Consider the following 22,269-nt stretch of genomic DNA (forward strand, 5'->3'; position numbering starts at 1 on the left):
TACTTATAGTGGGAGTGCCTGCCTTCCTACCTTGCTGATTTTGTGCAGCTTTGTCCAAAACTACATTAAAAGTAAGGTGCTTTACTCTGCTTTTACTTCCCAACACTTCAGGATCTCTAGCATGCAGAGCAATAAATGGTCTTCTTATAATTTAATTCAGGAATGGAATGTCCAGTAATTGAGGGCAATCACAAAATTGGCTAATCATATGAAACGGGTTTAAGTGAAAAACAAAAAGAGTAAAAGATACTGACTACTCACATTAACACATTTTATAGAGGATTGAAGTAAAATAAACAAATAACACTGTTAAAATATGAAGAAAATTTATTTTTGCCATCTTCAAATCAAGGCAAATGTAAAAATGAATGAAGTAATTTTCATCATTTCTAATTTTAATTGATTAAAAAGGAATAAACTTACCAAGAGTCCTATCCTCATCAGTCTCTCCTGGCTTACGTGGTTTCTCCATGTCAGCTTGATCACTTGCAGATGTTTTTGTTACTAGAGCCGAACTCTCACCCTTGTGAGACTCATCCCGAGTTCGACTCTCAGATTCACCTACTCCTTCTTGTTCCTCTGTCTCTTCTCCCATCTGGCCTTGTTCATCCTGTTCTTCATCTTTGTCTTCTTCTCGCTGGCCACCTGTCTCTGACTTGGGTCTTTCCTAAAAGAGTGAACCATCAAGTTAACCCATGCAAAATAAAAAAAAAATCAAGATTCAACACATACTGCAAATAACTGCAATACTAATACTTAAGTTAATAAAAAATACACAGAATAAAATGTAAATAATACATCTTTTATGGTGAAACCCAAATACTGTACAATAAGTAATTACATTAAAATCAATCATTACTAACATAATAAAAGTTCATAAAAATAATTTTACAGTAAACCCTGATATTCAAGGGGATGCGTTCCAGATCCCCGCGAATAGTTAAAATCGGCAAATACTTACAACCCCCTCTAAAAACCCTTATAACTGCCTATCATGAAAGTTCAAATACCAAATGTATACTTAAAGTATCATCCTACGTCAAATATACCTAATTATTATCCTATTACTGTACTAATCTTTGAAAATTATATTATTATATCATCATCATTAAACATTAGTGTCTTAAAATATATACATACACCCCCTCTCCAGTGGGAAACAGAGAGAGAAAGTTATTAGAACAACAAATTCAGCCAGCCTTGTACTGGCAGAGAGAGAGAGAGAGAGAGAGAGAGAGAGAGAGAGAGAGAGAGAGAGAGAGAGAGAGAGAGAGAGAGAGAGAGAGAGAGAGAGAGAGAGAGAGAGAGCCTATCTCTTTAATCTCTTGAGGAATGTTAATTCATTTTCTCTTTACAAAATTATGTTTGATGTTTGTCTTCCAAAGATGTATTAACTACACATTTTTAAAACATTATGAACACACATAGTGTGCATGTGTGTTAATAACAATTGGTTAAAGAGACTCAAATTACCAGTATCTTTTCCTGAGAGAGAGAGAGAGAGAGAGAGAGAGAGAGAGAGAGAGAGAGAGAGAGAGAGAGAGAGAGAGAGAGAGAGAGAGAGAGAGAGAGAGAGAGAGGGCTGAATCAATTATCTATTTATTTCTCACATTCTACCCTTTCGTGAGCGGGGGGAAAAAAGAGAAATCGATCTGATCACGTTGTGGCAGCATCTGTCTACCCTTTGTCAGAAATAAGGAGTAATTTGACATATTTGACAGGCTCATCATCCCCCCTGAGCTCCAAGACTCAGGAATAGATCAGGGTTGAAATTTGTTTGTTGAAAATTTTTCATAACTTGCAACAGAACTGCATAAATGTTGTAATTACAGTATATTATTATTATTATTATTTGAAAATGAGTACTTATTATTAGGTAAATCATTTATCATACAAAAACAAATAAGCATACCATAAAAATTCTATCTTTTCCTGAGAGAGAGAGAGAGAGAGAGAGAGAGAGAGAGAGAGAGAGAGAGAGAGAGAGAATTTCAGTAATGTATATCCTTCGTAGTGGTATCTGACCACTAAGTCAGCAACAATGGCCACCCTACCCTTGCTGTCAGGTTACTCGACATATCTGACAGGTTCACCCTTCCCCCTCCCTCCAAGTCTTACAGGAAAAGATTATGGGTCATGTGCATTCCTTTAAAATTTTACATAATTCACTGATTTATACAGTAAACTAAAATCTTACTAATTCACTATAGTATTTTCTTTAATGAATTTATATTATTGCTGTTTACATTAACATTAATATTTGAAAATTAGCAAATCATTTATTTATCATACAAAACAAATAAACATACATCTCAGTGAGAGAGAGAGAGAGAGAGAGAGAGAGAGAGAGAGAGAGAGAGAGAGAGAGAGAGAAATTATTAATTTTATATTATTTGTTATTATTTAATCTTATGAAACTTATTAATATTTGAAAATTAGTATTGTAAATCATTATTTTATCATAAAATGTATATGTAGATACAGTAGAGTATTTAGTCATGAAAATATGAAAATACAGAATATTGCTCTATGAAAAAATCTCTGAATGGGTGAGTTTCCAGCGAACAATTTATATGTAGGTTCCACAGAAAATTTCGCGAATCGCTGAGTCTGCAAACTGTGAGAATGCAAATATTGGGGTTTACTGTATGTCTTATAAACAACCAACACCTAATCAAAATTCAAACATCAGTATCTGTCTTGAATAAATAATACAGGCAGTCCCCGGTTATCGGAAGCCTTGGTTATACGCGATCCGGTTTTATGGTGCTTGTCTAGTGATGATAACTAGATTTTCTGCGCCGATATGGGCCCATCTCCGGTTATCAGCGGCGCTGATCCCCATATATCGGCACTGATAACCAGGGATCAGCACTGTATCTGCGATTTTTGGTTATCATCACGCCGTCAGGAACAGAACCCCCACCGATAACCGGGGGAGTGCCAGTAACAGTGAACGTAAACTAAAACTGAATCGGGAGTTTTATCTATAAAAAAGATGGCACATACTGAATTCTAAAGAACTAAATGCCAAGAAAACCTTGATTACCCTACCCACTGGGCTGCCTCAAGAATTTGTTACTTAAATTTGCAAATTAAAATTCACACTCTATGTTTCATAAACACCGAAGCTTTCAGCAGATTTCAGTTAGTTTCCTCTTTTTATGTGGAAAAATGCATTTTCTCCTCTCTCCTCTATCCTGTGTGTTTTTGCATAAACATCCATCAGGGCTAGGTCATCAAGCATCCCTTTCTTCCCTGTTTTCCTTGACATTATCTTTATCCTGCTAATATATGTCTACTACTTTTCTAACTTCCTCATCCCTTATCATATATCCAAACCATCCAAAATACATAGAAAAATTAGTTGCTACCTGCTACTGACCGGGGGTCTTCCCTCACAGATTAACTCTTTATGGTACCTATGATAAGTAACATTGGACTCACTCTACATTTACATTTTTTGGACTGTCTATGCTCTTAACAGAACCTGGGAAATGAAGATACTTTGTAGTTGTACATGAGCAAGCAGAATTGAATTAGAACATCTGCTCTACAAAGTTATCCTACTTTCATTTCTTGAATGTAGTGAATCCCAGTGAATTACAGATTGGAGGCAACTGCCTGAAGTCTAAAATCTCAACCTCAAGTCCATATGTGATGTATGAGGCTTACTAAATGTAGTCATCTGTTAAAACTTATTTCATTAAACAGAAGATAGTTAATATTTTTTAGAGAGTTTTCAGTTATCTGAACAAATGAAATTGGAAAACCATACTGTTCTAGGGGATTTACCATTACCACTCTCACAAAGTGAAGTTTTTGATTTGTATTTGGTCAATAAAATATACTGTTAAACAAAAATTTCTATAGTACTGAAAAAGTACCGTAAAGTCTGACTAATGGTAACTTTTCCCCATTATTACTAGGCAACTATGAGTAAAGCAAGTTCAGTAGCCTTGAAACATTGGTAAAGGAACACTGCGACAGATCAGTCAGGCTGCTCTAACTTTAGAAGCCAATATCTCAAAACTTAAATTTATATAGAGTGGGTGCCCACTAGATCGTGGCTCAGCAATCATAGGTTTTTCTGTGGAACTTATCTCCAAATATATCGCGGAAAATTCACTAATTCACAATTTTTTTTGCTGAGCAATATTCTTTAATTACTGTATTTTCACTTTATTTTCATGACTAAATAAATTTTATGATAAGAAATTATTTACTAATTTTCAAATATTATTATTAATGTAAGCACATCAAAATACCAATAAAATGCTAAATTAAAATCCCAAACATACAGCTTCCCAGTGTTTATACATTTCAGTTCAGCCTCTCTCTTTCTCTCTCAGTATACATATCATTTAATGAAAAAACAGCAAAATATCAATAATATGTTATTCCACTTATAGAATCCATTTATACTGTATTATATTGATGTATTATCACCATAATGTGTATAAAAAAAACTATCGTCCCAAAATTTGTAACTGTTTTTACTGTAGGTATGTTGCCATATTTTTTTCTTTGATTTACTGAACTACACTTCTTTACATGTTTAATTGACTCTATGATTATTACACATATTATAATAGTACACAAGAGAATATTTTATCACTGCTGATGTTTCATCTCTAATCACAGTAAAAATATTTAAAATCTGAATTTCATATGTGAGCAACTCAAGATTATAATGTACTCTCCTCCCCAGCCTGTCAAGCCAAGTCTTGTCTCCAGCTGCTGTGCTGAGACTTCATCTGTAAACACCAGTTCTCTCTCTCTCTCTCTCTCTCTCTCTCTCTCTCTCTCTCTCTCTCTCTCTCTCTCTCTCTCTCTCTCTCTCTCTCTCTCTCTCAATGAAATATGAAATTACTGTATCAAGCTTTTATGTACAAAATTAAAAATAATAATTCCAATCATGCATTTGTTTCTTTTACCAACTAAAAAATTATTTTCCTAATTCTTTCGATAGAAGGCACAATCAGCTGATTCTCAGAAAGTAAACCTTACAAATGTCGGGAAGATTGATTTTTAATATACATATTACGATGATAACAGTCAATGTAATACTGTACAGTACAAATGGATTCTGTAAGTAAAATAATATTTTATTGATATTTTGCTGTGTTTACATTAATGTTAACATTTGAAAATTAGTAAATCATTGTAACATGTACCTACACGAGATTATTTTATCGCTGTTTATTGCATTTATAATTTGTTTTTTTTTTTTCAATGCATATTTAAATATTTAAGTACTGTAAAGTATTTAACCCTACTTGTGAACTCCCAATGTTTCCCCTATCTGAAAAAAGAAAACAGGACAGCTTCAATACTGTATGCGAGAAAATGGCTGTTTGAACATAGGGGGGACTTGAGTTTAGTTTTCAAACGTAGCTGTAAGCCATATATTTTTAAGGATAATGTTGTAAGATGACTTTGAAATTGTATTAAAGGGTTTTAGGATGATAGTTTAAGATATATTTGGTGTTTGAACTATTAAAATAGGCAGTTATAAGCATTTTTAAAGTGGGTCTTTGATGTTTGAACTATTAAAGCAGGCAGTTATAAGCGCTTTTAGAGGGATGTTGCAACTTATCCCAGATTTTTGAGGCATTTGAATTTATAATAATTTTCAAGGGTATAAAAATATGTCCTTTACTCCTAGTACAAATACTAAAGCCTTATGGCACCCTCAAATGTGGTCATTAGTAACATTAACTTAATTATACAAAGACCTATTTCTTAATCCCAGCAAATTTATAGTGGAAATGAGTTGTGGGTAAATGTAAGAATCATCAAATTTTATATATGTTGTAAGCATGACTATAAAACATCACTGAAACTGGATCAAATTCTATTTTAGTTTCATATAGTTCAGGTTTAAATGTTACTTCCTAGTCTACCAAATCTTGATAATCAAACTGAAAGCTAATCTACTATATACACCATGCCACCTTCACATCATGAGATTCCATTCTAAATCTACAAAAAAAAACCACAAAAATACCTTTGTTTCATCCTTGCTGCCTTCAGTTGTGTCCATTTCTGCAGCTTCTGCTTCTTTACTTTTGCTCTCTTTATCTTCAGATGCTTCAGCAGATTCTTCCTCTTGCTGCTGTTCCACATCATCATTTACTTCTTCTATCCCTACTTGGCGGTTATCAGGCTTATTTTCAGAAGAATCTTCACCTTTTTCATCTTCACCCTCTTTCTCTTTCTCTTTCTCTTCATCATCACTCTGGTCTGAATTTTCTTTGTCTGTTCTAGTATCGGTTTTAGTCGAGTCTTCAACTTCATCTTTTTCTCCTTCTTCCTGTCCTTCTTTCTCTTTGGTTTCACGTTCCTCCTCTGGGAAAACACCCATCTCTGGAATGTCAAACTGATCCCCTTCTGCCTCTTCATCTTCAGCATCAGCTTCTTTGTCATCTAAAACCATTTCATCATCCAACTCCATTTTTTCCTCCTCCTCTTGATCATTTGGATTATTTTCCTCACCAGCATAAGGATCTGCAAAGTTATCATCATATTCTACTCCATCATCAGCCATTGTGTTTTCTTGTCGTGTATCTTCCATTTCCTCCAGTTTTTCCTTCTCTTTCCTTTCCTTATCTTTTTCTTTTTTACTTATATTATCATCTTTAGCTACCATTTTGGACTCTCTTTGTTCTCCCTCTCCTTCACCATCATCTTCATTTAAATCTTTATCCTCATCACCATCACCATCTTCATCATCATCATCACCCCAAAGTTTTTTATCTAACTGCTCTGCACCTTTCTCAGTTTCTCCCATTTGCTTTTCATGATCTTCAACATCACTGTCACTTTCATTGTCATCATCATCGTCCCTGTCCTGTTGGTCAACATCTTGCAATTTTCCTTCAAAGTCGCCACTCATTTCCACACCTTTCTCATCCTCAGGTAAATCCTGATCTCCAGATTCTTCTGTTTCACCTTCTCTGAGTGCAGACTCAAGCTGGTCTTCTGATTCCAAACGGTCAGACATATCTTTCTTACCCTCCCCCTCTCCCAGACCTGTCCCATCTGAGTTTTCAAAGCTTGTAGCACCTTCTCCTCCAGCTTCCTCCTCTTCCAGTTCTTGAGGACGACAAAATCCTTTCAGGGCAAGATGTTGAAATATAGCTTGAAGAATGGAAGTAAATTTAGTTACTGACCTGTTACTGTTGACAATAAATACAAATACAGACTCACACAGAGAAAAATATTGTTCCAGTAGCGGTGAAGTGGCTTTCAACATTAATAAAAGTTTAGGTTCCCTTTCTGATTCTTTCAATAATGCTTTAAGCATACAAATAACTTGCTTTAGCTGAAGATCCTTCCTGTCAGCCTCTAAATCTTCTACCAATCCTTTCCGAATCATTTTCTTTTCAAAGCCATCTTCACTTTGATCTCTTTCCCTTTCTTGTACATGATGTCTCTTGTATATGTTTTCAACTGCTAACAAAATGTATGCTAAACAAGACTCTAATAAACTGACATTTTTCGTCACATTTTGTACTTCTTGCTGTGGTTCTTTAGTTTCTTCCAGAAATTTTTCAACAAATGCACTAAGTTCAACCTTCCTTGATTCCCAATCGCTAATCCACTTTGAAAGTGTTTTCGTCACTGGAAACTCTCTTTCGCCACCCACAGACAAAAGGCTAATAACTTTTTTAATTTTCTCTGTGTCTTCTACAGTTCTTCTAATAGCACCCCTTAACCTCTTGATGAAAACTGGAGTCACAAGACGAGTGCCATCTTCAAAGTGACTGACATATTCAGAATATTTTCTTACAAAAGCAGGTAATGACTTCCCAATGTCCTCCAGTATGCACTTAGCCTCTTCAAGTTTCATTTGATCAGGTATCTCTGGGCTTTCTTCTATTAACAATAAAGGGGAAGAGCTACTCACAGTGTTCAAAATAATGTTCACTTCACTTATACCGATGTTAAGAGCTGTATTCAAGGTGTGAAGTTGTTCCCAGCAATTTAGCATAGCAGAGGGTGGAGGTGGATTTAAGTCAACATTCTTAATATCTTGCAAAATACAATGCAATTCTCTTGCATGATCACTAAGGTCAGATACAGATTTGTTCTGATTACGAGCCAACAAAAACAGATGACATGCTATTCCCTGCAAACGCTTTATTATTTCAGGGCCCAAATCTTTGTGAGCTTGCTGGAGTGATGTTAGCAAAAGTGAATGGCGAGCAATGGAACGGTTCAAGTATTTCACACACCCCGCCCAAGCCTCACATGCTGCTTTGGATTCAGGTATATCTTTATGAGCTACACTAACATCCACTGGTTTGGATCCAAAACACTTGTCAATGTCATTCTCATCCCATATACTGTTACCACGTGTGTAAGAAACACCAAGAATATTAAGGTACTTGAACAAATGAGCGAGAGAATCACGTCGCCGTTGCATGACGTTACGCAGCTGTTGTAATCTCACTTCCTTTTCTGACACACTTTCTGCCTTTGTAGCTGCTTGTTGAAGATCTTGATAATTGCTGATAAGGTTTACTGTAAACTCATCAAGTGAATCTATGTTTGATGAGTAATGATTCTTACCTAAAATCTTGCATATAAGACTATGGCAACGGTAAGTAAATGAAGATAACTTACTCAACACAATCTTATCTGTCAGTGTGGTGAAACAGATGACATCGCCAGGTGACTTTGGAATTTTAGGCATTATTAAAGCATGCACCTCTTGATTATGTTCTTTATCCCAAGCACCAGTATGATCATGACTTAGTTCTGAGGAGGTATCACACAGCACTGGTGAAACAGGTGACTTTAATGTTTTTTCCCAGTTTCTCATGTGACGGTGTAAAATTCTTTGGCTTTTAACCACAGACTCACGAACAGAAAAGAAGTTGATGTCATTCCAACGGGCAATTTTCACATACGATTTTACATCTTTTTCAATTGGTAATCTAGCTTTTGACAGATGAGCTGTTACTTGTGGCAAAAATTGCAGATAATAATGGTAAAAATTCCATGTTAAAGCTAATAGTCTGTTTTTAACTTTGCTCTTCTCTAAAACAGTTAGATTACAGTGGAAGGCATACACAAGGTCTAGTCGTGTCTTGAAGTCACCAAGTAGAGATGTCTCAAAATACTTTTTGAGTGTTGTTGCAACTTCTACAATAGACACAGTTTCTGCAAGACTTGCTTGGAACATATTAAATAGATGAGGCCACCATTTACGGCCTTGCATGCTTACCTTCTGAGTAACAGCATCAAGACAAGAGCGCCATGCTTGTAACTCCATTTTTCGCCATTCTATTATCTGGCGTGTTACAGGTTGCAATTGATCCATTAGAGATACTCTTGAATGAGCATTTTTTTCCCACTCCTGTGACTTTTCTAGTAATGTCTCCAAGCCCACTACGTGTCTCATAAGAGGAGATGTTAAAGGAAATGCTAACACCCTCCTTATCACTACATTTATCAAATTAAGGCTTGGGTGATCTGGCCACTGGAGGAGCAACTCATTGACACGTTCATGAACTGGTAGAAGAAGAGGGCGAACTTTCAAGGCTTCCTGAGGATTTGGATCTTGGTATATATCATAAATAGGAGTAAGTATGGATGGTGTTTGATCATCTGTAAGAATGGCACATGAGGCGTAATTGCTCAAAATGTGTGCACCTACTGTTGCATGATCCAATTTATTACTGGTTACAGCACCAACATTTCCTACAATTAGTTTCAAAACATGCAACCTCAACATTGCTGCTGAAATTAGCTGGGAAGATATTTTGGTCTTATTGTTAATGGCTGAGAGCCATGAGTTATTAATCTGGGATGTGAAGATGATCCTGTGCCACTCACTCATTTCATACATTTGTTCATCTGTTAAAGAACCAACAGGGACATTTTCCCAATCATCTATGACAGGTTCATCCACTTTCTTTGGTTCATTTAAATCTGGCCCATCTAAATCATCAAATTCATGGTAATAAGCAGGAAAAGCCTCCTTAAATTCCCGTTCTTGTTCTTCATCTTCTGTTTCCGAAGCTGCTAAAGTACGCAGGTTTATATCGATATAAATTTTCTTCTTCCTGTGATTTTAAAGCCTTCTGTTCTTCCTGTTGCTGCCATATACAAACAACTTGTCCAAAAAGCTCTGTAGTAAGCTCAATTGTGTGATCTGTCAAATACCTGTTAACATGAATAGCATTTACCAAGTCAAGGACTGTAGCTCGCATTATGATATTCTGTACTGTTTTAAACTGTCCAGGATATTTTTCTTCAGGAAACAATACCGATGCAGCTTTGATAACACTAGCACGTTCCTTCAAAAAATCTAAAGGCTTTGTTGGTTCCCTATGAGGTGGGAAAGAACAATACTTTGCAAGACAATGTCCCAAATCAATACCACACTGAAGATTAACAGCTCTGTGATTTGCACCAACACTCATTAAAAGAAGGGATTCACAAGTTAATGTTACTGTTTGTAGCAATGGATATATTAAGTCCCGATACAATGGATACTGCTGCACCACTTTGTTAATAAAATTATCACAGGAGTGCAGTAATCGTTCTAATTTACCTTTGATGTCAAATGGAACATCACAGGTCATCTTTGCAGATACAAAACCATCAATAAGGGTCTGAATCTTTTCAGGTAAAAACACTGTGGACATAAAATGTTCAATGTCCTGTAGGAGGAAATGATAAGTAGGTGGATCTGGCCGAACTGCAATTTGCTGACTTAACTGAGCAACTTCAGCCTTCAAAAGTTTACATTTTTCTTCAACTAATGGTATATGAGGATGACAAATTGACCTACTACCATGGCCCAAACCTCCACGTAAATAATCTAGCCAACCAGAAAAAGCTGAATATGATTCTAAATCTTGAAGCTCTTCTTGAGAGTACTGAAGTAAAAGGCTGCTACGTTTTGCCGGATCAACTGGCTCCATACGTGCAATGAAAGTGGTCTGGAATAATGCAAGGACTATGGTCATTTGAGCTGCTAAGGCAGATTTTTCTTCATTATCTGCACAAAGAGAAAACTTCTTTGCTAGTCCTGAGATCACATGTAACTGGCTTTTCATTGAATCTGAAAGACACTTATGATCTGAACTTGCAAGCTTGGTAGCTAAAGCTGATGCACTTTCAACATCATGAAACTCAGTGCTGCATTCTGATAAAATCCCCAACACTGAAGCAAGTGATCCTAGAGTTGATGTTAAGAATCCAGTAACAACTTTGATGAATGAAGCTTCATAACTTACATCTGGGTTGGTAAGTGTAAGCCAGTTATTCCATAATGTTGCTTGAACTGACTTTAGCTGTCCCACCTTTTCCACATGAACACCAGCTACCACTTCCTCTATAATACTCTCAGACTTTGGATTCAATTTGTTACTTCCAGCTGATAAGATATATGTTAACTGACAAGAAGCTGGGTGGATGTACATATCCTTTGAATCACTAATTTGCTCCTCTAGTTCCTCTTCTGATGTTCCAACAGAATAATTCAAGTACAGTTTAGTGAAATGAGATGAAGTGCATCTCCTAAGTGCTAAGTAGCTATGAACATTAATTACAGCAGAGGACCTAATAGATGGTCCTGACAAACATGCTACTAATTCTTTATAGATTCCTGGTCCTCTGGCAATTACACTCTGAATATGGGAAGAATCTACAAATTCCCTTTTGCTCAATAATGTAATAAGTGCTAGGAAATCATGTAAAGGCCAAGTTTGTATCAGTAAGGACAAGATACCAGCTTTAAAAGCATCATGAGTGAAATCCTTGTTGAAACACTTTCTTTGTAATTTGTCCTCAATTGTAGTAAGTTTTTCATCCATGCTCATCACTGAATAAGAATTAAGGGTTTCTACTTCATTTGATAAAAGCACTAATGTTTGGCATATTTCTCTACCTTCAACTGATGCCAAAAATACATTAATTCTATGATTACTTGGCACAGGACTCAGCGCAGATGAAATATTCACCAGTCGAGAGTGAGTATCTGATGAAAAAGGTGATGTGAAAGGTGCAGGAGATGTGCAGCTGCGCACATCAATTGCCAATTTATCTAAAGCACCAAATTGCCTATCAAAAACTAGCTGCAAAGTATTAACCAACTCTTTCACTTCAGAAGGAACCAATTCCCTCCATGAACTTGGCATTCTGTTTAGCAATTCTTCAATGATCCACTGCCAGTGAAGAGCTAACTGTGGGACAAACAAGTGAAACACAGACTTTTCTACTACCTGATCACATAGTTCAACAAGGCGGTCTGTCCAACGCATTGCAGCAACTAAATTTCCCCACTCTTCATTTGAAAGTGAAATCTGTGTATTGCTACAGAAAGTAATAATCATCTCATGCAGGGATTTTAACACTGGTGCTAGATATAAAACAGACTTATGCATGACAGAACTTTTGCTTATTATACCCTTGGTTACTGCCTGAGATACTTCCAGTACCGTCATTGAATCAACCTTGCAGCTACTACCTTTGAAATCTGTACTCATGTGGTACTCCCTGCAAAACTGGCTAAGTGTACGCCATAACCACAGAGCAGCGTTGTTAGCAAGACTTTCAGTAATACCAATGTCATTCCTCATTTCTGTAGCAAGTGCTTGCATGTTATGTCTTGGATCATAAGTGTGTATTTTATTCATATTCTGAGTTAAAGCTTTAAGTAACTGCTTTGGTGCCACTGAATGCACATGATGTACAGCAGCAACTGCCAACTGGCATAGATGGGATACTTCTGCTGGTATCTCATGACCCATATGAGCTACCCAGGTATGCAGTAAGGGCCAGTCATGCACAGGGGTCGATGAAAGAATTAAGGTGAGGCATTGTATCATGTGGTGTTTATCAGAAGGTATTGCGCACGGTGGAGGCAAGACTGATGCTGTCCATTCTCTAGAAAGTTCTGGATACAAAACACTCAAAAGATAAGTATGGAGAAGAGATCCTTTGGTCCTGATATAAGCTATGCTACTTCCACTTTTGAGACTTCTTATACTCATCACCTGATTTTCAAATTTAGGGAAAGGTATATTTACAGTGGTTTCAGTTGCATTCATGATGTTACTAATAACTTTGTTTATGTTGTCACGAACTTCTGGTTTTCCTTGTGATCTGGAAAGGAAAAGATCTAAACCAATAAAATTTTTCATATAAAAAACATTTCTACAATAAATTTACTTGACCTCATAAATGCCATGGTTTTCTCCTACAAGTGAGTAAAGAATAATCACTTAAAAAAATTAACAAAATATAATATAGGCAGATAAAATGCATAGTAGCAAAAATGTCCAAAAAAATACTTATGCTCAGACTCCTTCCCCAAACCATGAATGGCACACCTACAGTCTAGTAACAACTACAATCATTTTAATCCTGGATGGTATATTTCAATGGTTACTACCACACTGAAGGGTACATATTTGTACACAGGAAAGTTTCTTATGGTCAATTTATTTATAAATCTTAATTTTTATTTCAACAAACTCAAAATTTCAACTACTTTTAAAATAAACAACTCAAGTATAATGAAAGTAAGAACTTTAAATAAGAAGGATTCTAAAAGAAAGACAATCAAATGAGAATAAGCAGTTTCTTTAACACAATAAAACATTTTCAAAATAACTTACCTAAAATAAACAAGCATAGCAGCTTTCATGAGGGCAATTTCATCTTGAAACCCAGACTGTATCAAATGACTGGTGACAGATGCTACTCGTTTTAGATGACTTATGCCTAACTGTTCATAAACTGAAGACAAAAGAGAGAATATAAATACACTCAAAACAATTAAGCCAAATTACACATGTAATACAATTCACATCAGTATCTGTAGCATAAAATTCTATTTGAGAAGACTTTATCTCCAAATCACTAAAAATAAGGAGGCTGGTTAACACTGAAGCTACCTCCTCTCAAGGAGCTGATCAGCAAGTCTTTAGGGATGAGCTTGGTAGCCATTCTTTTTTTTTTGACCTCAGAAGGTAATGGCAACTGTTTACATCAGGGTGAACTGGTGGACTAAGAATTATCCAAAGGTCTAGTTAGCATGACACCACTCAGCCATGCTGACCACTTTGGATGATTACACCTTCCAAAGATGGGCTCAGAAACCACAAACAATACAGATATTATATATTAGTATATACAATTCAAAAATAGTTAGCAGAAGTTTAACACACTTACTGTATTGAACTTTACACATATTTGGAGTACAAATGGGGACCAGTTCAGAAATAACAAGGAACGAAACTACGTCAACTGTCAAAGGGTAATGAGGAAAGAGACCAATCTTTTGCACACACCATATCACCTTTATTCATTTACCTACTTTATGATTCACCTCCTCTCATCCTACCATCATATGTCATTTACTCATACAAGCGTAGCCACTGTTCGTCCTCAAAGGAGTTACATTCTCATGGTTCCTCCCCAGGGCTCCAAACTAATAACCTCTCTGGGAGGCATCAGCCTTTTGTCTCTTCACCTTTTAAAACAACCAACCATGTGAAGATGGAACTTCCAAATTTTGTGATGACTTGGAAACGAGTTTAAAGCCATTTGTCTCCACCAACCCAGTATCTGATAGTGTTACAACAGAATGAGCAACATTGTCCTCCCTTATGAAAGGAAAAAGCTTCCACTGGACATGGCTACCCAGCAATTTGGGACCCCCACAACAAAAATCTCAGGACAGCCATGGCTGAATTTTATGCTACGCTCCACCTAATTAATGAGTTTCCAGTGTCTACCAGAACAATGTTCACTGCAGTAGCAAAACACTTATGTGGACCCTATTGGAAGCACTTTACAACTTTCTGGAGTGTCGAATTAAGACTTGAAAGGAAGCATTGGTGGGCTCCAACTTTTCGCTCCCCATTGTAACCTTCCTATTACTTTCTTCCCATCTGTTAGGACCCTTTTTGAAGTCTTGTCACACAAACCATTGAATGAGCCAGACAACAGAATTGCATAATATATACTGTTCTTAAAAAAGGGGAATCTGGGAAATTACCCTTGAGAGTTACCTCTTCCTTAGCCAAAGAAAGCTTGATGTGAATCAGAGCTGTACAAGTCTCCAGTCACTAATAAAGGACCCCTCTGACATCAGAAGAAAGAACAACAATAGCATCAGCAACCCTTTCAAACCAAAGAAGACACTCCTACTAGGGGAAAGATAAATCAACTTCTGGACTGCATATTACAAGGAATGGAAGAAATACAGCCCCCTAGGACTTGCATGGTTGGGGTTGTCTTCTACAGCATAACATGCAGTGTAAGTCCTCCCCTTGGAGAACACAGTATAATTCACAATGGGCTAGGATAGAGATGGAATCACCCTCCCCCTCCTCTAAAATAGTTTTTTCCAAAAACCAGACCCCCTTTTAAAAGCACGTGCTTTATTTGCCACCAATCTTCAGCCTCCCCAAGAAGCATTCCTCCAAACTAAGGGTGATCCTTGACCTGTCAAATTTGAACAAACATATTGTTTGCATAAATTTTTATATATTCTGTACCTATTTTATGGGAGCTCAGGAATGAAGGATTTTAACTCGTGGCCCACCTAGATGACTGGCTAATCTGGGGAGCCAATGAAACCTGAGAGTGGTAGTTGACAGACTCCAGTTAAAAGATTTCTTAAGAACAATTTCCACCTTACATCCAGCAGATCTTTTTTGAGGCTGGGACTTTGTTGGGCTACTCTTTGTGGCCAACTGTCTCTTCCCAAAGAACTCAAACCAGAATAAGGAGGGACTTAGAAGATTCCTTCCACAGCCCAGTTTTTCCAGATGACAACTGGAACAAAGTCTAGGCCTGTTACAGTTTGGGTCTGAGATTGTGAAGATACTCTGTCTGTGGACCTGGAAGGGGTCTCTCACAAACAGGCCGATCTGATTCCACTGTTCATATGAGTGATATTACATATGGATGTATCCTTGACAGGTTGGGGAGGCCACTGGGAGGATTGTCAGATAGGGGGAAGATGGTCACTTGCTCGGAGGGAGTGTCATCCTTATTTCCTAGGGCTATTGGCTGTCTTTCCATTTCAGAAAACTGAAACCTCCAAAAGGGACTCTCATTTTGTTCATCTTAGACAATATGACTGCAATGTCTTATATAAAGAGGTTATGCTCATGCCTAGCTCCTCCCAAGTCAGTAACTGCTAAAATGCTTCCACAATCCAGAAGTGGACCAGTTTGCCACAAGCGTGAACCATCAACTTCCAGTGTATGCATCACTGAACCTGGACATTCAGGTAAGAGCAAGAGATGCATTCCTACAAGACTTTTTCATTCATTGTCCCAGGTTTCAAAAGCTTTGAACAATCTACTAGCTTTCAAAGGATCTGTTTGCCTAGTAGGCCCGAATTAGCCAAACGGTCATTGGTTCCTTATACCTTCAACACGAGGCAAAAGAACAGATTCCATTGCCATCTGTTGTTCTACCCCAGAGAGACGGAGGGGAAGCTGTCTACACATCCTCCATTCTGAGCCACAACCTTCACGTGGAATTTTAAATCTAGTCTTACGTGAAGATTATTTGCCCAACATTGCTAGGTACCTAGCGCAAAACTACGGACTTCACCTATCCAACATACCAGTCCGTATGGGTAATGTGGTTAGAATACCTCCACACTGAGAGCCCAGTTGAAATCTGTGAAAACAGTTTTACATTTGATTATCTTCTGAGGTCAAGCGCTTTGCTATTTCAACAATCACGGTATACAAGGCAGCACTGGTGGAACCCTTACCATATGGTTTGGAATTTATTCTCAGAAATTGTTAAATCCATTCTCCAATCTCTTACACTGCAAAGGTCACCTCCTGCAAGGTTTCCCATTACCTGGTCACTGAATAAAGTTCTTAGAATTCTGTCACTCCCTCAATTCATGGGCCCAATACAACTAAAACTCACATGCTACAACAGGTAGTCTTCTTGAATGCTTTGGCATCAAGAGCTCGGATTAGCATACTAGGCCCTTTTAGACAGGGACAAAATTTCATCACTCATACACCTAGTTTTCATTTGCTTTTGTCTTCTGGCCTATCATTCCTGGCCAAGAATGAGGATCTTTTTAAAGGGAAACTCCCCTTTTCTGATAAACAAACTCAGTATTTCATATAAAATATTATGCCTGGTTCAAGCACTTAAGCTTTACCTAGATGTCATAATAACCATCCTAGATGGTCCTATTTTTCCTACACCGTACGGCAAACAAACCACTCTCTCTACATGGGCTGAGAATTATTTTAGTGGCCCTCATTAAAAAGGCAGACCTTAACTCCTTTCCTAAGTCAGCATGACAGCCAAAAGGTGAGTACAGTGTGTCCCCCGTAATCGTGGGGGTTAGGGACCACAACCACCTGCATTAAGCAAAAATCAGCGTTAAGTTGGTATTCCCCACCCCCCCTTAAAAATGCTTATAACTGGCTATTTAAATAGTTCAAACACTAAAGAGCCCCCTCTAAAAAATGTTTATAAATGCTTCTTTTACTAGTTCAAACACCAAATATACCTTAAGCTATCATCCTAAAACCCTTTAATATAATTTCAGTCATCTTACACCATTACCCTTAAAAATGTCCTGTTTTCTTTTTTATATGGGGGAAACATTGGGAATTCACAAGCAGAGTTAAATACTGTACAGTACTTAAATATTTAAATATGCACTGAAAAAAAGAATCCATTTATACTGTATTATTATTTGGATCTACTATCATTGTAATATGTGAAAAAAAAAAAAAACGATCGTCCCAGCATCTGTAATGTTTACATTCTCAGAAACAGCTGATGAGCCTACTACCAAAAGAATTAAGAAAATATTGTTTTGTTGCTAAAAGAAACAAATGTATTAATGGAATTTTTTAATTTTGTATTTAAAGTTTATGATACAGTAATTCATATTTCATTGAGAGAGAGAGAGAGAGAGAGAGAGAGAGAGAGAGAGAGAGAGAGAGAGAGAGAGAGAGAGAGAGAACTGAGGTGTTTATGTACATTGGTAAGCTGTTTTGTGATTTTGTGGGATTTTAATTTAGCATTTTACTGATATTTTCCTGTTTCCAGTAATATTAACATTTGAAAATTAGTAAATCATTTTTTTATCATAAAAAATGTATTTAGTCATAAAAATAAAATGAAAATACAGTAATTAGTGAATACTGCTCTATGAAAAAATTCCAAATCAGTGACTTTTCTGCAATATATTTGGAGAAAAGTTTCAGAGAAAAAACTGCGACTAACTGAAGGTGTGATTACTGATCAGTGATCTAGCGGGGACCCACTGTATATCATTAACTTTCTTCAGAAATGTCTCCTTTGAAGAAGACTTCAAGTGTACAGAGTGATTATTAGAGACAGTATTCCCGAAATGGTGAAGGCACAATAATCCTGCATCCAGACCCAACATAATTAGGCAAGTTACTGTAGAACCACAATGAATAACACATTTATAGGTTGGTGTGTCTCCTGTTGTTTATTGCCAGACCCAAATGGGCACCCAGAATAAACAAAACTGTTGATAAACTGTGACTTTACCTTGAATAAAAAATTTCTGAAACACTATTGCCATGAGAGTGGTGGTCATGCTGAGATTTTGCTGGGGAAGGCACAATAACCCTGCAGCCAGACCCGACATAATTAGATAAGCCACCTTTGAACCATAAGAATAATAAATATATTGGTTTGTGTGTTGTTTCCTGTTCTTACTGTGCTGCCAAACCGTAAGGGTATCCGGAATAAAGAAAATGGTTAATAACCTGTGACTATGCCTTGGACCAAAAATTATCTGGGTTGTTGGGATTTATCTAGTAAGAGCTAAGCCATTTCATCACCGGTCAATTTCCTTTGAGGACAAACAGCGACTATGCTATCAAAAACAGGTTTTGACATAGGAAAAACCTATTTTTGGTAGCTGCTGTGAGTCCTCAAACCCACCCACTTTCCCTGACAAAAAGGCATGGGACTGGGGTGAACATTTATATTGCGCAGACCTGGCGTATAATGAAGTTGGCCGGAACAGGCTGTTGCCACATCCGTACGAGTGTGAAGTGGAGCCTAGGTAGTCACTGTAAGACAGAAGATAGAGCCCACCTGTCCTGAGTCCTTTATATTCTATCACTGTGCCAACAACCACTATTCTGGCTGAGACAACTACATGTATAAAGGAATTACTTTATAATTGGTTGGTCTGTCTTATGGAGCCCTGGGGGGAGCATGAGAGATTAACCAATCTGAGGACTCACAGCGGCTACCAAAAATAGGTTTCTCCTACGTCAAAACCTGATTTATTACTGTACTACATCATCCTGGCACCTAACTACCCTCACAACATTCCTCTTGCTCACATTTACTCCACTTCTCCCTTGCAAAATTTAAATTCTTCCACAAGTTTCTACAGTTTTTCTTCACTATCCAAGATAAGTACAGGCAGTCCCCAGTTATCAGCGGGGGTTCCGTTCCCGACAGCATGATAACTGAAAATCGCCGATAACCGAAAATCGGTGATAATAGCGCCGATCCCTGGTTATTAGCGCTGATACCCGGTTATCAGAGCCGATAACCGGGGATCGGCACCACAAAACCGGATTGCTGATAACCAAGGCAACCAATAACCGGGGACTGCCTGTACTGTATTATCTATAATACTCATCCATTCACATTTCATTGGTCCTTTTCCCACAACTCTATACCTGTATTCTAACACGATTCACTTCCAGCAAAAGTGTTAATCATTCTTAAAACCTCTTCTTCCATATTACCACTCAATCAATGCTATCATAACCTTTTCCTAAACTGTACTGCCTCTCTGCTGATGCTACCATGCTTTTATTAGTCAATGTATTTCACATACAGCTTTTTCAATTTACTTTCAAACTTCTCCTATAACTTTCATAACAAACACGATACATATACCTGCACTGTATAAACCAGCACTGTTCTTCTTTTTCAAAGTAATCTGTCATCTGCTTTCTCAACGTCTTGCAATTAATCTTCCCTAGCATGCCTAGTATATTTACATTATGCCCTAAAATTCTTACATTCACCTCAATTAGCTATTCCTTCTGAGCTTTTCACCATCTTGAGCATTTTGCAAACCCTGATCAGCCATCAAATTGCACTATTAACATATATAGTAATCATCTCACTTGTACTCACATCAACATTCTTCGGCCTCTCAGTTGCCTTCACTACATCCTCAACAATCTCTTCCAAAAACATTCTTAAACTTACAATAATTTTTTCTATTCTTTGTCATTCACAGCTCTGCTTTTCTTCCATCCTCCACATTCAACAAATCTTCCAATACTCCCTCCACTGACCTAGGACTGCATTCACTTTAGACAGCATCTCTCCATTTGCATCTTTTACTCTGAGATACATTTGCTCATCAGCTATCCTCTCTGCAGTCACTTCCCAGTACAACTTATTACTCCTGTAATTCTTGGCTGCTTTCCCCTTTCCATTTTTATTACATGCCTTCTTTCTCTGTAACTTCTTTCAATGACCTTACACAACTTCCTGTTTTCCTGCATTTGTTATTTTCTTTCACATCACTGTACCTAAAACCTCAATTGTTTTTCTTTCACGAGACACTTCCTTCTCAACCAACCACTTGCTGTATTTACTCCCTCTTCCTAACCTCCCAAAACATAAACACGCCACTGTATCTATGACCCCAACATGGAATTTACATATAACTTATTTACTCCTTCCACTTATAAAATTGTACAGATACAAGAAGGCACAACAGAATAACACCCGATCTCTGCAGGTGTCTGTCTAGCCATAAAGGTGCAATCGAAATGCTGTTTTGTATTGTGAATGTGAACAATATTTAGTCAGCACCTTTCAGTGAATCCAACAGAAAATAAAAGGTCGCCAGTGAAGGGGTCATGGCTTCTACAGGAAAACGATAGTGTCTCTAAATCATCAACCAGACTGTAGCTTTTTAATTGAACGACATAAAGAATCAATGAAGCTATTGAAATGATGTATGATAGCAAAAACGCTTAAGAAAGTTTAGAGATGGCAATGGTTTCAAACTATGATGTCACAGCAGAATCCCATATAACACAAGAGGATGAACCAGAGACATGCAGAATTGGGGCATCAAGGGGAAGAGTGTAGACATTTGGTGAAGTGACTCTAAAGACTCAGTGAAAAACCCCAGGTCCAATTTGTGGACTTAGTGAAATTACTGTGTGCTTCTCTTAAGACAAAGACTCAGTTACAGCTACCCAAGAATATAAAGGTGGAAATATTATAAATTTTTATGACATTAAAAAATATAAGGAAAAGGAAAACACTATTCTAATTTAAAACACCTGAGAAACTATTATTATATTAAGAAAGCTTTGTTCCTACATAATGGTGAAAACCCAACAGTGCTAAAGATATAGCTTTAAAAGAAGAAGACCAGCTACTACCATAACCCATTTTTTCCTAACCTCCACTCACAAACACTCCCCACTATCTCGATGAGCCACTTTGGAAGTTTACATATTACCATCCATTCATTTCACTTACATGTCTTCAACCCTAGCCCATTTTTTTATCCATTTGCTCCTTATATGCTCCTCACATTTCCTTCTAATCAAATTCATTTGTCTTAGTTACATTAACAGCCATATTTTCATCCGCTTCTTTCTAACTTAAAAGTCTCTCTGCCAGAAGTTTTGTTTCAACAAATAATGACCAAAAAAAGATTGACATTAGGCTCTACAGGTTTTCATAAAGTTAAATTTCCTAAGAATTTATATATTGATGTAATAATAATTTGCTGAAGATGATTTTCAAAACAGGCAAGCTAGATATTCTACAAGAAAATAATTTAATCAATATTTATAAATTTGGCCACACCACAGGAAGAGGGACACTGGCATCAAACACACTTGAAACTCCTCAAGCATATGCCTGGACAAGACATTTTGACTTAATACAGCTGACATAATAAATTATGTACACTGGAGGGAGTTGGTATGTTCATCTCAGAATTAAACGAGTGACCGGGATGAGTTTCATATAGAATACATCTTATGATTAATGGATTATAATGAACGAACATGTTTTGTGTCATAAAAACACAGTTTTAAACTTGCATATTCTGTTATGTTTAGATTACACCATTAACAGTACCATAAAGACAACTTTCAGCTGAGTAATCAAACTGCTCTACTAGCCAAATTGGTGCCATACGTTTGCAACCACCAACGTTCCATTTATTCCAGTGGGAAAATCATAAATCATAATGAAATTTTT

At 37.0% G+C, this 22,269-nt stretch overlaps 1 protein-coding gene across 1 annotated transcript in view; it reads right to left on the minus strand.

Moving 5' to 3' along the window:
• The window catches only part of LOC136835338 (midasin-like), a 130,574-nt gene that overhangs the window by 31,927 nt on the left and 76,378 nt on the right, over positions 1–22,269 (minus strand). The window contains 4 exon segments of the mRNA XM_067098705.1: positions 424–667; positions 6,011–10,045; positions 10,047–13,125; positions 13,641–13,761. Coding sequence (XP_066954806.1) covers positions 424–667; positions 6,011–10,045; positions 10,047–13,125; positions 13,641–13,761 — 7,479 coding nt within the window.

The sequence above is a fragment of the Macrobrachium rosenbergii genome, chromosome 55, assembly GCF_040412425.1.
Source record: "Macrobrachium rosenbergii isolate ZJJX-2024 chromosome 55, ASM4041242v1, whole genome shotgun sequence".
Classification (NCBI taxonomy): Eukaryota; Metazoa; Arthropoda; class Malacostraca; order Decapoda; family Palaemonidae; genus Macrobrachium; species Macrobrachium rosenbergii.